The sequence below is a fragment of the Martes martes genome, assembly GCF_963455335.1.
Source record: "Martes martes genome assembly, chromosome: 2".
NCBI classification, from domain to species: Eukaryota; Metazoa; Chordata; class Mammalia; order Carnivora; family Mustelidae; genus Martes; species Martes martes.
In genome coordinates, this window is record NC_137889.1 from 90320218 (window position 1) to 90335494 (window position 15277).

General features: G+C 40.2%; 1 protein-coding gene across 2 annotated transcripts in view; it reads left to right on the plus strand.

Annotated features, from left to right (window-relative positions):
• HERC3 (HECT and RLD domain containing E3 ubiquitin protein ligase 3) overlaps window positions 1-15277 on the plus strand; it is a 117829-nt gene that overhangs the window by 53101 nt on the left and 49451 nt on the right. For both annotated transcript variants that reach the window (XM_080797465.1, XM_080797466.1), the window contains exons 5-11: window positions 3732-3808; window positions 4860-5081; window positions 6059-6150; window positions 7018-7148; window positions 7920-8080; window positions 10483-10559; window positions 14334-14458. In XM_080797465.1, the coding sequence (XP_080653591.1) occupies window positions 3732-3808; window positions 4860-5081; window positions 6059-6150; window positions 7018-7148; window positions 7920-8080; window positions 10483-10559; window positions 14334-14458 (885 nt within the window). The remainder of the gene's footprint in view (window positions 1-3731; window positions 3809-4859; window positions 5082-6058; window positions 6151-7017; window positions 7149-7919; window positions 8081-10482; window positions 10560-14333; window positions 14459-15277) is intronic.

The following is a 15277-nucleotide window of genomic DNA, read 5'->3' on the forward strand; positions in this document are numbered from 1 at the left end:
TCACGAGCGTTACGAACAGCTAAAATAGCAAATGTACAAAATATTTTTTTTACACAAAAATACTAATACAGTGTTTTTTTTTTTTAAGATTTTATTTATTTATTTGACAGAGATCACAAGTAGGCTGAGGGGCAGGCGGGGGGTGGGGGGAAGCAGGTTCCCTACTGAGCAGAGAGCCCGATGTGGGGCTTGATCCCAGGACCCTGAGACCCTGAGACCCAGGCCTAAGGTGAAGGCAGAGGCTTAACCCACTGAGCCACCCAGGCACCCCTAATACAGTGGTTTTAAGACTTTTAAATATTTACTTTATTTCCAGATCTTAGATGATTTAATAAAGTATCCAACAGATGCTTCACCACTAAGTGAATATTCAAAATACTGAAGTTACTTCCAGATGCTCTCCTTAGGGGGTAGAGTCTCAGTTTGTGGAGGGTTCTTGGTGATCAGAGAGGCCACTCATTTATTTCCATCACTTTATTCCTGTTCTTTTATATGACAAACATAGAGCACACCCCTACTGTCATACTTGCACATTCTCTGTAACTCTTTATTTAATGACTATTTGTCATACAAAGCTGGGAACTTTTGATGACGAGACCTGGATTATGCATTTTTGCATCACCATTGTTAAGGGTGTCCAGCACATTTATTGTTTGCTACAAGGCTCTGTAATAAGTGGCCTCTCCACCCCAGCCCAATTATTGTCCCCTTTAAAGGACAAAATACTCTTCTTCCTCTTCCTTTTTTGCCCTTCTTAGATTTTTGTCACTTTAATCAAAAGCCGTTTTAAGGAAAAGAGGAACATGGAGGTAAGCGTGATTTGATTCATTTCCTGACTTAGAACAGGTTATATCTTGGATTCATTTTTCCAAAAATTGTTGAATTTTGGGGAAGAGAGAGAGAGTGGCAATAAGAAAAAAAGGGCACTATATATATTTTAATGAAATTATGTAAATATTAAGGAAAAGATTTATAATGTAAATGACAAAAATATTTCACTTATTGATGACCAGAGATTTAAAGATTTTTAATGGCATTTCATTTCTAAAAATGAAGTAACCCGTGTTATAGTAGCAGTTTAATTTTCAATAGCCATGTCTAAATTATGGATGACTTCTGAGCCTTTGGTCTGTGTATAATTTTATGTTATAACTTAATTGAAATAAATTTCTTAATTCATACTCTAGTCTTGTAGAAAGTAACATAGCTTTGAAGTCAAACTGCCCTCACACTCTAATACTGGTACTATTATTAATTAGGTGAGTGACCTTGGGCAAGTTCTTTAACTTACCTAAGCCTTGATTTCTTCAGTTGAAAGTGGAGTGTTGTATCGTGTACCTTATGAAGTTTCTGGGAGGAAAGAATGAGATGCATAGGTAAAACACATCCCGTGCTTGCACTCTTTACATATCCCTCCTCTCTACCTCAAGGATACCATTTCCCTATTGTTTCTTGTTCTTTTGACCTGCTTCCTTTCTGTAACCAATTATGACGTTTGTGACAAGGCTAACAGTCAACCCATAAAGGGAGAATTGTGGGGAATTTGAGTGAAAACTGGCCAGGAGAAAAAGGGCTGTTACTGCATGAAATTTCTGAAATATTGGTCCCCTAGACAGTAGTGCATTTTCCAGTTTTAAAAAGGAGTTGGGTTCTACAGGCTATTGATACCTGTATAACTTGGATGAATGTCCAGGGAATTATTCTGAGAGCCAAAAAAGCCAATCCCAAAAGGTCATCTACTATATGATTTTATTTATATAACATTTTTGAAATGACAGAATTTAAGAAATGGTGGGTGAATTAGTGGTTGTCGGAGGCTAAGGGTAGGGGAGGGGAGTAGTGGTTCTAAGAGTTTAGCAGGAGGAATCCTTATAGTGTTCAGCTGCTCAGTACCTTGACTGTGGTGGTGGATACATGAACCTACACAGATGGTAAAATTAATACACAGAATTGAGTACGAATAAAACTGGAGAAGTGTGGATAAGATTTGTAGATTGTATTAATGTCAGTATCCTGGTTATGATCTTATTATTCTAGTCTCAGAAAATGTCACCACTGGGGAAAACTGGCCAAAGTGTAAAAGGGCTCTCTCTCTATTATTTCCTACGACTGCATGTGAGTCAATAAAAAATAGTGGGTTCTATTAGATACTAAATCTGTATGTGAGTTCTGTTTCATAAGCTTTTTGTATGTGAGAAAAGAAAACAGTAACAAAAGTAATACCTGCTTGTCACTCGAAATAATCTGCTCCCCCACTGGCCTCTGTCTTCTAAGATGCCCCTCTCCCGAGAGGACGGCCATCTGGCTCCTCTGTTCCCACCGCACAGACTTAATGAAGAGGATGGTGGCAACTTGTTACATTAGAGAGCAGGAGATATTCCCAGGTGCCCAAATCTGTGGGCCAACACTGAGCACCGTTACGTGGACTTTTTTTATTTGTTTTTTACCACAACCCTATGAAATAAGTGCTGTTCTCGTCCATGTCTTTCACACGAGCAAGCAGAGGAGCAGGATTTGAAAAGGACTCTACGATCTTCCTCTTACCTTCCTAGGGAATTTGGGTTTGGTCCTTATTTTTTAAAAATTGTGATAACAAAAATTGTGGTAAAATACACATCATATGGGATTTTGCATCTTACCCATTTTTAAATGCATAGTTCAGTAGTGTTAAGTCTATTTATGTAGTTGTATAAACAATCTCCAGAAATTGCAAAAATTTATCTTGCAAAAATTAGTTGGTACCCCTTAAATAACAGCTCTCCATTTCTCCTCCCCCAGCCACTGGCAAGCAGCATCAGACTTGATTTGTATGAATCTGACTACTCTGGGTATCTTTCATAAGTGCATTCATAAAGTATTTGCCCTTTTTTTTTTTTTTTAGGATTTTATTTATTTATTTGACAGACAGAGATCACAAGTAGGCAGAGAGGCAGGCAGAGAGAGAGGAAGGGAATCAGGCTCCCTGCTGAGCAGAGAGCCTGATGCTGGGCTCGATCCCAGGACCCCGAGATCATGACCTGAGCCGAAGGCAGAGGCTTTAACCCACTGAGCCACCCAGGCGCCCAGTATTTGCCTTTTTGTTACTGGGTTATATCACCTAGCATAACGTTCTTGAGTTTAACCCGTATTGCAGCATATGCAGAATTTCCATTCTTTTGAAGGTTGATTTAACATTCCCTTGTATGAATACAGCACATTTTGTTTTTTCATTCATCTGTTGATGGACACTTGAGTTGCTTCTAGCTTTTGGGCACTGTGAATAATGCTATTCTGAATATGGGTGTACAGATATCTCTTTGGGACCCTGCTTTCAGTTCTTTTAGATATATCCATGGAAGTGGGATTGCTGGATCATTGCATTGCCTTCATTTTGAAAACCACATAGACGGCAGCCACATTTCTAGGGATCTCTCTTCTATAGCTTATTCCACTTTTCCCTCGACTGGAGATGACAAAGTTGGAATTAACAAGAGTGTGGTAATGGGATTAAGTGTAGATGTGTTTTTTTGTCTTGTTTTGTTTTTTTTGTTTTTGTTTGTTTGTTTTGTTTGTTTGTAACTGCCTAAGAGGTAGGGAGTTAGTGAAAGATCTAATAGAATTATATCATGTAAGATTATGCATTTAATTTTAAAAAGTCTTTTAGGAAAGGTGTTATTTATTACCATTGTTGGGAATATTTCTCGTCACTGTTTGGGAATGCCTTCTTAAGAAGAAAGCCTTTTCTGTTTTAGGTTAATACAGAAGCTGAACCAGCAGACGATATTACAAGTTTCCTGTGGCAACTGGCATTGCTTGGCTCTCGCAGCTGGTAATATAACATGAAATACATGCTAATATTATGTTAATTTGGGAACCATTTCTCTTTGCATTTGTGTGTGATGTTATCTAACTGGATATCTAACTGGATATCTTTAACACACTGGTCCTGTTGGACAGTGATGTTTCTAAGACAGCCTTTGTGCAGCTCATACCTTTTTTGGGGTGTGGACAGTGAAGGAGGTGGTCATCATTGCTCTCTCAGGGAAGGATGAGAAGGAGGCAGGACTGAACCTCAGTGTTCTTGAACGTATGGAAGATTGGTTTTTCTTAGCTATAGTCACTCTCAAGCTCCCAAATAAGTGAAAAGGAGGGAGGGAGTTAGGGAAATCTAAATTCGCAAATAATACTGTATTCCATGTTAGAATAAATTTGAGGGGAAATCTGTACCAACATGCCATGCTTGATGCTCTGTGAGATAGTCCAGCTTGAAGCCTGGACCTCCTGAGTCCTGGGGTTCATGATCTTGGTGTGGTTAGAATTAGTTCAGTTCCCTTTGTGGATCTAAGCCTGGTAACTGGCCTAGTCACAACTAAATTGGCTTACACATTTAATTTTTTCTTTTCTTTATATAAATGTTAATAGCCTTTAAAGGGCAGTAAGACACAGTTTATCTCTCTGTTGTAATGACAAATGGGAGTTTTGGTTTGGCAGTCCTTTTTTTTTTTTTTAAAGATTTTATTTATTTATTTGACAGACAGAGATCACAAGTAGGCAGAGAGGCAGGCAGAGAGAGAGAGAGGAGGAAGCAGGCTCCCTGCTGAGCAGAGAGCCCGATGAGGGGCTCGATCCCAGGACCCTGGGATCATGACCTGAGTTGAAGGTAGAGGCTTTAAACCACTGAACCACTCAGGCGCCCCAGGTTTTGGTGTCTTCATAGCATGAAGTGTCTCTGTCCCTAGCTCTCAGGAGGGTTTGGTAGGTTGAAGGGGAGCAGCTAACAAATGATTCTCCTGGGCAACTAGATTGTTCTTATGAGGTTATTTTTGTGAAAGGAACTTGCATCAGGTCTGGTAATACCAGTCACCCTGTCTTTATTTCAGATGGTCAGTTCTTCACATGGGGAAAGAACAGCCATGGGCAACTGGGCCTGGGAAAGGAGTTCCCCTCTCAAGCCAGCCCGCAGAGGGTGAGGTCCCTGGAGGGCATCCCCTTGGCTCAGGTGGCTGCAGGAGGAGCTCACAGCTTTGCCCTGTCTCTCTCAGGAGCAGTTTTTGGCTGGGGGATGAATAATGCAGGGCAGCTAGGGCTCAGTGATGAAGAAGGTAAGTAAAGTCTTTGTATGTATCTCTTTAGTTCAAAAACACTTTCATCTGTTTAACACATGCTTCTTGAGAATCTGCTGTGCGCTGGCCCCATGTTAGGTTCTAAGGGTGCAGCAGTGAACAAAACAGATGATACACTCAACTTCATGGAGACTGCACGCTGGTGGGTGGAAGTATAGTATGTCAGATGTGTTTGAGAGGACGGTGTCCTGTTTTATATAAAGTTTCCAGAGAGGGCCTTTTTGATAAGATGTTTGAGCAGAGCCCGAAGGAGGTCAGGAAGGAAAAAGGGGACATGTAGCTATCTGGGCAAAGAATGTTTCGGTCACAGGGAGCAGGGCGTGTGGAGTGTGTACTGTGGGAAGATAGGTGGTGTATTCAAGAGGGGAATGAGCGAGGGGAAGAGCAGCAGAGCTGCTCAGGGAGGTAGTATAGGCACGATGATGTGGGGCCGTGGAAGCAAAGGCATAGGTTTGGCTTCCGTCAGTGAAAGGGGAAGACAGTGAATGTTTTGAGGAGAAGATGGGTCCCATTTAACTTTGGCTAGCGCAAGCCCCAGGGAAGCTGGAAGACCAGTTTGGAGGCAGTGGGAATGAAGTCGGTTATGAATATACTGTGAAGGTGGGACCGGTTGGTTTTGTTCATTGTTGGGTGTGTGGTTGAAGGAAAGAGAGGAAAAGTGGGAGGATGAAGTCGCCATTTATGGAATGAGAGAAACTGTGTGTGTGTGTGTGTGTGTGTGTGTGTGTGTGTTGGGGGCTGGCGAGTAGACAGCATTGGGGAGTGTGGGGAAGCTATGCGTTAGGTTTTAGATGTGTTCAAAATGAGGTGTCCATTAGATTCTCAAGTGGATGTGCAGGCAGGAAGCTGAGTATGTGTCAGGGATCCAGGAGGACCCAAAAGTCACGCTAAGATAGTTGTGTATGTCTCATCTCAAAACAAATGGGAGTGACGTTCTGATTTTTCTCTTATTGTAGATCGAGAGTCTCCTTGCCATGTGAAACTCTTACGAACGCAGAAAGTCGTCTATATTAGTTGTGGAGAAGAACACACAGCAGTCCTCACAAAGGTAAGGGACTCAGAGTGTTTTGGTTTGTTCTGTGATGCTTTGGTGTTGGGTATGGCACAGATGAGGATTGTTACTCGATTAGTTTTGATAGTATCTTTTAGAGTAGTGATGGTGTTTAAAAACAGTTCAGTATAAATAACCTTAAAGTATAGTATATAGCAACATTCTGTGTTCCTCTAAAACCATTTAAATATGTGAAAAATACAGAGCAATGTACTTCATGTCTTAAAATTATCAACCTCTTTTTTCCAAAACTATGTTTTTCTAAAACATGCAGAGAGAATGAAAATGTATTTTTATGTTGAACAAATACTGTTAAAGATTCACTTTAGTGAATTTGTTCAGGCACAGCTGTTAAAGAGTAGCTAACTGTGGTGAGTGCTGTGAAGTGTGTAAAACTGACGATTCACAGACCTGTACCCCTGGGACTAAAAATACATTATATGTTTATAAAAAAATTAAAAAATTTTAAAAAAAGGTAGCTAACTTATCAGTGGGTTGTGGAGCATTTAATTTCTTATATATGAATGATTGTGCAAAATCATCTCATTTCACCTATCTCTGTTTCCCCTCATTTTGTTTTGCTTCCTAGCATATCATTGTGCTTTGGAAATTTACAGATGGCACATGGTCCCTTGAGCAGTGCTGTCTTTGGTCCATAAAGATGTAGTTCTTAATTTCTTTTTTTTTTAAATTACTTTTCAACTTAATGAACATTGCAAAGAAGGCATTTTGGTGAAGGATCAAGTGAGTGTCCTGTTCTTGTACACACTGTTGAGATATGAATCTTGTGTACAGAGGCTTTTTGAGGCGTGTACTCAAAACTCAGAGATACAATGTAGTCATGTCATGTTTTTCCCTTGTTAGAGTGGAGGTGTGTTTACCTTTGGCGCGGGTTCCTGTGGACAACTTGGACATGATTCCATGAATGATGAGGTTAATCCAAGAAGAGTTCTGGAGCTGATGGGCAGTGAAGTAACGCAGATTGCTTGTGGCAGGTGAGTGCCCTGAAGAGCTTCCTAGTGTCTGTTAAGACCTTGAAATGAATCTTGTCTTTGTAATGACAGAGCATGTGGTTAGACCTAATCACTAACATTTTTTTTTAAAGATTTTATTTATCTAAGAGAAAGAGAGAGAGCAGTGGGAGGGGCAGAAGGAGAAGCAGACTCTCCGGTGAGCCCAAAGCCTGGAACCCGGTTGTAGGGCTCAATCCCAGGACCCCTGGTATCATGACCTAAGCTGAAGGCCAAGACTTAACAGACCAAGCTGCCCAGGCGCCCCTCTAACCACCAGCATTTTAAGAGATCTTTGCTGCGTACACAGCTACAGTGAAAGTTTGGAGAAAGTCCGATCTGAGTAGAGTATGGCAAAGACAGGTTTTAGATGAATGGAGCAGGATGGGGACATGAGACTTATTTTGGGATAAAGACTAGCAGGGAGGAAGACATGAAGAAAGGAAAGTGAAAGAGCCTCAAAGAACTTCTTGGAAATTTTGCCTAGTCTACCCTGCTTCTTCCCTGTCATCTCAAAGCCCTGATGCAGCTGGTCATTCAGCCTTTTCCAAGTCCTGCCATCTTGCTCATTGCTTAGAGTCTCAGAGATAATGGCGAGCCAGCCACTGCAAAAACAGTCAGAAGTCAATGTGGGGTGGCATTTCTAGGGGGTACCCAGAGGCAGTGCTGTGCTCGCGTTGGGGGGCTTAAAGTCAGTCTCAGTGTATATCACTAGCAGTAGAAACAGTGCTGATAAGTGAATTTATTTTTCCCCAGACAACACACCCTAGCCTTCGTGCCTTCTTCTGGACTCATCTATGCATTTGGTTGTGGAGCAAGAGGTCAATTAGGAACAGGGCACACTTGTAACGTTAAGTGCCCGTCCCCTGTGAAAGGGTACTGGGCCGCTCATAGTGGCCAGCTTTCAGCCAGAGCCGGTAAGAGCGATTTTCATTGGAATGTAATGGTATTTTAAATGATAACAAAATATTGTTTATAGAGCACATATCTATATTCTACCTTGGAGTCTTTTGGAGGAAATGAGTATGAGAGCTTTTTTTTTTTTTTTTAACATTAATCAACAGTTATTTGAGTAGTTACTATGCATGAGGGTCTATAATTGAGATCCTAGAGATCTCAATTGAGAGTAAGCAAAAAAAAAATGTTATTTTGGCCCTAGGGACCTTGGTAGTGGTGTATAAATTTTGTTATTATTGCTGTTAATAAAAGTTAATGTTTATGTAACCAAGCTCTATTACTTACTTATGCTAAGCACTGAAAACAACCTTAAGAATTAGTGGTTATTATTTCATGTTGTAGATGGGGAAATTGAGTCTTAAGGAGGTTAAATAACTTGTCCAACATCATAGAGATTCTGGGGGCAGGAATTAAAACTAGGTCTGCCTCACTCTAGAGCCTGTGCTCAATGCTTGTGCTGTTAGTTTCCTTTTGCTTTTGCTATTCTGGTCATAACATGACATGATTTCTTTTTATGCCAATGTTTTATTCTCTTAAAAAATATAGCATAGTGTCCATTTCATTGGAAATCAAAATAAGGCAGTCACTCAGTTTGAATGACTTGAAATAATGAATCCAGCAGCTGGCAAGAAGCTGGACAGTCATTAAAAAGAAGTGTGATTTACTAATAACTTGATTTTGAAGACTATAAAGTGACTTATGGCTTGATTAGGATTTTTTTTTAAACAATAACTACCATAAGTTTCCTACTAGGTTATAAGAAACTTAAGTGCAGGGGACTGAGTCTTCTTTGTAAAACTTGTATACAGCACAAGGCCTGGCACAGACTTCTCAGTCAAGAAAGATTTATGGAATGAATATATGAGCATATAAAAATGCAGTGGAACTCAAAATACAAAATAAATAAGATTTGGTTTTGATGATGTTCCCCAAAGTGAAAGAATGGCTAGGTGTCCTCTGCCATTCGAGAATTTCTTTTACACCAAGGTGTTGTAGACATGCCAGGAATGCATGTATTTAAGAAAAAAAAAAGCAATTTCATAAACTCAGGTGTTGTATAGGTTGATTTGAAATCACAACTTTTTGAGGTTTGATTAGAACCTAAATTGTGTGATTATAAATTTGTGTTTGGATGTCTGCCAAAATGATTTTATAACGTAAGTAGGTAAATTTCAATTCATCATGTAAATGCTGTGGTTTTAGGACCTTCATGGGAGTGTGGGAGCACAGAGGAGGGCATCTAGGAGTATTCCGGTTAGAGGAAGTTTGAGCTGTGTCTTAAAGCCTGATTTGGAGTTAGCCAGGTAGGGGACTGTGAGGGAGTGGGCAGTGGTGAGTAGCACAGAAGCACCGTGGCAGCCGTGCTGTAGGAGGCATCATGGTGGAAAGTACAGTGTGCACTGAGGGTGGTGGAAGGAAAAGATGTCGAGACAGGGGATAGTGCGGTATATTGGGAATGAAAGCAATGTTGGCGGTGTGGGAGGGTCACTGTGGATACAGCGTGATGGGAGATAAAGCAGGGAGTAGGAAACGGAGGTCCTTGGAGGACAAGCGTCGTCCTGGAGGGGCTGGAGAACAGCACACTCAGACAGTGGATTGTTTCTTAGACGTGTTACTGTTGATATCAGTGACTTTTATTTATTCATTTTTTAAGATTTTATTTATTTATTTGACGGAGAGAGACAGCGAGAGAGGAAACACAAGCAGGGAGAGTGGGAGAGGGAGAAGCAGGCTTCCAGCCGAGAGGGAGCCCCATGCAGAGCTGGATCCCAGGATCCTGGGATCACGACCCAAGCTGAAGGCAGAAGCTTAACGACTGAGCCGCCCAGGCGCCTCTAGTGACCGTTTTAAACTGCACATCAGGGGTGCCTGGGTGGCTCAGTGGGTTAAAGCCTCTGCCTTCAGCTCAGGTCATGATCCTAGGGTCCTGGGATCGAGCCCCACATCGAGCCCCACATCGGGCTCTCTGCTCGGCAGGGGGCCTGCTTCCTCCTCTCTCTCTGCCTGCCTCTCTGCCTACTTGTGATCTCTGTCAAATAAATAAGTAAAATCTTTAAAAAAAAAAACCTGCACATCAGTGGCTGGAAAGATTAGAATGAAAAATGGAAACAACATCAGGATTAGCTTGCTGTTGGGGAGAGGGTAGGGGTAAAATTGGAGGGGAGAATACCATTTTGTGCATTTATTTTTAATTGAAGTAGAAACAGTTTTGGGCACAGAGCCAGGAGAGAAGGTTTCTTCCTTGACATAAATAAAATGGATAGGAAAGCAGTCTGAAGCATATTTTGGAGTATTAGGAAAGGGGATCAAGGAAAAAGCTTAATTACTGAAAAATATGCTCTTGAAAAAATTTTTTTGACAGATCGCTTTAAATACCATATTGTTAAACAGATCTTCTCTGGAGGAGACCAAACTTTTGTACTTTGCTCCAAATATGAGGTAAAAAATTATTTTGACTATTATTTTGGGGGTGGAATAATGGTGAACCAGTATTTATTTTAATAAATAATTACATGAGAGCAATATTACTCTTTGTTTCTACCAATTTTATCTTATTAAGGTAAGCCAACTGATCTTGAAGATGTTCTCTCCATTTTGCTTCCTTGAAGTGCCAGTAATTTTCCTGGTATTTTAATCATAGAGTTCTAATTTATAATTTAAAATCATTTGTTTATGTCTACATTTGTTCCAAAAGATATTTAAGGAGGCCTAGAGAATTTATACTTACTTTGGTATTATTTGACTTTCCCTTTCTTCCCTATTGGGTAGCAACAAATGATAGGTACTTGAGAACTTAGTGGGTTTGTTTGATGTGATTGAGTATATGCTAAATATAAAAGAGATGATGCAATATTCAGATATCCTTTATTATTTATCATCTGCTCATAACACCACACTAAAATTTCACGTTGTGTCCTGAGTCACTCCAGTGGGTAAGTCAGGAAGAATGATGTTCCAGTATCTTTCAGCATTGCAGGTAGAGGAGAATATGGTCCTAATAATATGGTCCTGTAATAATATTACACAGGTAATAATCTGTGACAGAGCTATAATCCCTCCCCTCCTCCTGGACAAGGGAAGCCATTCTGAAACCTGGGACACAGTTCTGTTTTCAGTCCTCCACTCCCTTCCTTGCTTTTGGGCACCCTCCCCTCCCCTCCCCCACCCGATTTTATTCAGCCAGCTTGTAGGGAGGACCTACCCTCTCATGGAACAGCAGGGAAGAGCTGTTTGTGGTGATAGAGGAGTCAGAATTGGTTGGGAAGAAAATAGGAACTGTGGAGACCGGCGGCCCCTTTGAATCCTGGAAATTCTCCCCATTCGTCTGATACTTTGCCATCTTTAAATACACAATGTTCTTGCCTTCCAGTCAGTGAAAGTCCGTGATTTGGTAGAAGAGGTTGTGCTGGAGCCTGAGGCTGCAGGTTGGACAGTGGAAACTGACAACTAGATATTTTCCAGGTCAGGAGCCTGGAGAAGGTTCTGTTTAGTGCTGCCATCTGGGGTGATTTGGAACTGCTGCTTTAGACCTATTTTAGGCCCAGCTTCAGTGCTTCACAGAGAAATCTTGAGGAAAACAGAGATTATTTTGTGTTTCTTCAAAATGCCAGTGAAATGAAATATGAAAAGCACTGAATCTCTGTAGGATAGTAACTTTTGTCGATAAGTGGAGTTTGAAGCATTCATTTCCCTAAGAAATTGACTTGAATAATATTATCCAATTTTAATTTTCCTATGAAAGCCAATGTAAAACTCAGTTTTATACTTTTATAAATATGACATCTGATCTAAGGGGTTGTATTTAAAATGTATTGCAGTTAGCACCATTGGGACTGGAAAACAAAACATTGATGAAAAGGATATAAAATAATGCCATATTAGAGAAATAGGACAGTGAAAGGTTGAACAACTAGTAAGAGTGGTCTGCATTAAAAATGTAAGATAACAAAAAAGAAACTAAAAGTAGACTATCCCTTAGGAAGGTGTTACTCTTTTTAAAAGTGGAGGCTGTACATGTTTATTTAGACACTGTGAAATAGACAGTTTAGACACAGAGACTGAGCAAATCACGAGTTTACTGCGTTACCGTAACACCTGAAGAATCACTTAACGACCTAAGAGAAAGCGTCTATATTGTGACAGGCTCCATTTTTATAAATGCGACTCCTTCCACTAATGCCAGGTCTCAGGTAGAAGAGGGGAAGGGAGGAGTTGCATACGGATACTGCTTTGCTACATTGGATTCCACGTCTTTACTGAGTGCAGAGCATAGTCCCTCCTTTTCCTTTCATGTTGTTTGCTGGATAGGCTTGAAGAGGGAGTGTGCTTAGGATGTTAGGTGTGCTTGTGTGTGCGTGTTGACGCTCATATGCCTGCGAACCAGCCTAGGTGACATAATTTTCTTTTCCCAACGGTTATTCTCAACCTTGGTTGCCCACTGAAAACACCTAGGGGATTTTAAAAAAACACCGATGTCTCTCGAGACTCTGATTTGTTGGTCTAGAGTGTGACTTAAGCCATCAAGATTTTGAAAGCTCTGGTGATCCAAAGTTGGGAAACACCCTAGATCACAAATTTTTTTTGGCCTGTATATAATTAGAAGGCACAGAAAATTGATAACCTTTTCTTGGGTCTTTGAGTGATTCTGAGACTATACTTCATCAAGTCACCTGTAGTTTATTGGACGTATGATGAAGAATGAGAAAATAGTTCCATATTTATATTTTATAGTGAGTATGTGATAGAGTCTGTTCAGCTTCCCTGTGAATGGGGAGAGTAATTAAAAAATAGGCAACAGTAGTTTTAAGACCAGGGTAAAGGGGCAGTCTTGCTTGTCTGTTTTCAAGTGTCCACTTTATCTTGTGATTTTCCTCTGTGTCATTCAAGATGACTTTTGTTCTCTCATAGCTGTCTGTGGCCATTTTAGTAAAGTGATGATCAAGATCCAGATGATCAAAAATGTCGGCAAACGTTTCCAATTTGTTACTTGTTACATGTGCTCTTTCTTTCCCCTTATTATATCTTAACTCAAAACTATGGGGATGTAACCAAGAAAATTTACTTTGGAAGTTGTCTATTTTTTTTAATTTTTTGATTTTTTATTAAGATATAAGGTATTATTAGCCCCAGGGATACAGGTCTGTGAATCGTCAGTTTACACACTTCCACCATAGCACATATCCTCCCCAATGTCCATAACCTAACCATGGAAGTTGTTTTTTTATCTGTCGGTACAAAGAAGAAAAAAACCAATCATCTTATGAATTGATGGATGAATGGTTTAATATAATTGTTTCTCATTTTTCTAGTGACAGTTATGGGGGTATAAAACACTTGCAACTTTTTCTTAGTTCTATATCAGGAACAGGATTTGGGAAATATCAGTTGAATAAGATACATTTTAGAAAATAAAAGTGCTTATTTTTTTATTTTATTTTTTTAGATCGCTCTGAATAAAGGATGTAGAATGCTGTGCAGCACTGGGAATTTTTAAGGCCATTATTGACATGTCCTTTCTGCTAGCTTTCTTATAAATATATAACTATATACCTGGGACAAAAAATTGAGAGGCATTAAGCTTTCATAGATTACACTGTACATTATAACTGAACTTTTGAATGATATATTTTGTCGGAGTTGGGTGAATAGTTATGGCAAATGATTACTACCTTAAAAACCTTGAGGTTACAGTGATTCAAAGCAGAGGGGAAAGAAGTGTGGAAAAGCCATATTGGGCTTGTTTCTCTGGTGAATAGTCGCTGAGACTGAGATTTATGTTGAGAAAGTTTTTCAGGGTGGTGTGGGCTAGAAGGACATCTGTTTGGGGATGAAGGAGTTGGGGTTGGGCAAAGGGAGAGACTGCAGGTTAGGGTAACAGAGGCCTCAGCCAGTCTCCTTGGGAGCTCTGAGGTCAGGTCGGCTCTTCCCCAGTCCTGAGTAGATGGAAGGGGGCTAGGCCTTTGTACTCCTCCTCTCCCTGCCACCGGATGTTGAAGGGGTGAACCATTAGCCCCAGAAATTCAGAAATGCGGAGAGCAGCCCAGCTGGGAGCTGTCCGGAGCTGACACCTGCAGTGGCTGAGGGAGTGAAGAGGGGTATGTGGGCAGTGCACCCCAGCTCTTGTGAAACCCAAAATGGAGAATATGTCAGCAGAAAGAGAAAAGATCCATCCTACATAATTTCTCTTTTTTACTGTTTTATTTAATCCTCTAGAATTCTTCCCCTGCCGTTGACTTCAGGATGATGAACCAAGCACATTACACCAGTTTAATAAATGATGAAACCATAGCAGTTTGGAGACAAAAACTCTCAGAACACAATAATGCAAATACAATCAAGTATGTGGCTGCTTGTTTTCATTTTATTTTTTACAGGGTATATTGGAATGTTCTAGCTTAGTAATTTCCCTTACTTCCGTATTGAGGTTGTAAATATACATGGAATTTTTTATTTAGGGAATCCTTTTTTTTTTTTTGCCACATATTTCTCAAGGATTTAGTGTCCTTAGGCCCAAATAACATAATAGATTGTTCCCCCCATTCTCTCAGAGTGTGTCCCTTAAACTTACCTTGTTCAGATCTTAAAAATCCTGACTGATGAAGGTGAGTTGGCCTTTCTGCTAAAAAAAGCTCAGGGTTATGGTTGTTTACCCCCAAGAGTTTCTTCATCTGCATAACCCAAAGCATCCCAAAAGTAAGACAGTTGTTATCTTACCTAATCTTGAATAATATGTAGCATTTTCACATTGAAAATGGTTAGCTGAGATGGCACTGTAATGTCAGGTTGAGAAAATAAAGTGAAAAGGATTGAAGCCTTTGATCAAGTTTGTTTTATTTTATTATTATTTTTTTAAAATTTTTATTTATTTATTTATTTGACAGAAAGAGAGATCACAAGTAGGCAGAGAAGCAGGTGGAGAGAGAGGGGGAAGCAGGTTCCCTGCTGAGCAGAGAGCCCAATGTGGGGTTCGATCCCAGGACCCCAGGATCATGACCTGAGCCGAAGGCAGAGTCTTAACCCACTGAGCCACCCAGGTGCCCCTGATCAAGTTTATTTTAAAGGAGAATTTTGTCCTGCACATTTTTATGCATTTTCATTGACTTAGCATTTTCATTTTTCTGCAGAATCTAATAAATGAATGAATCACACTCTGTGTA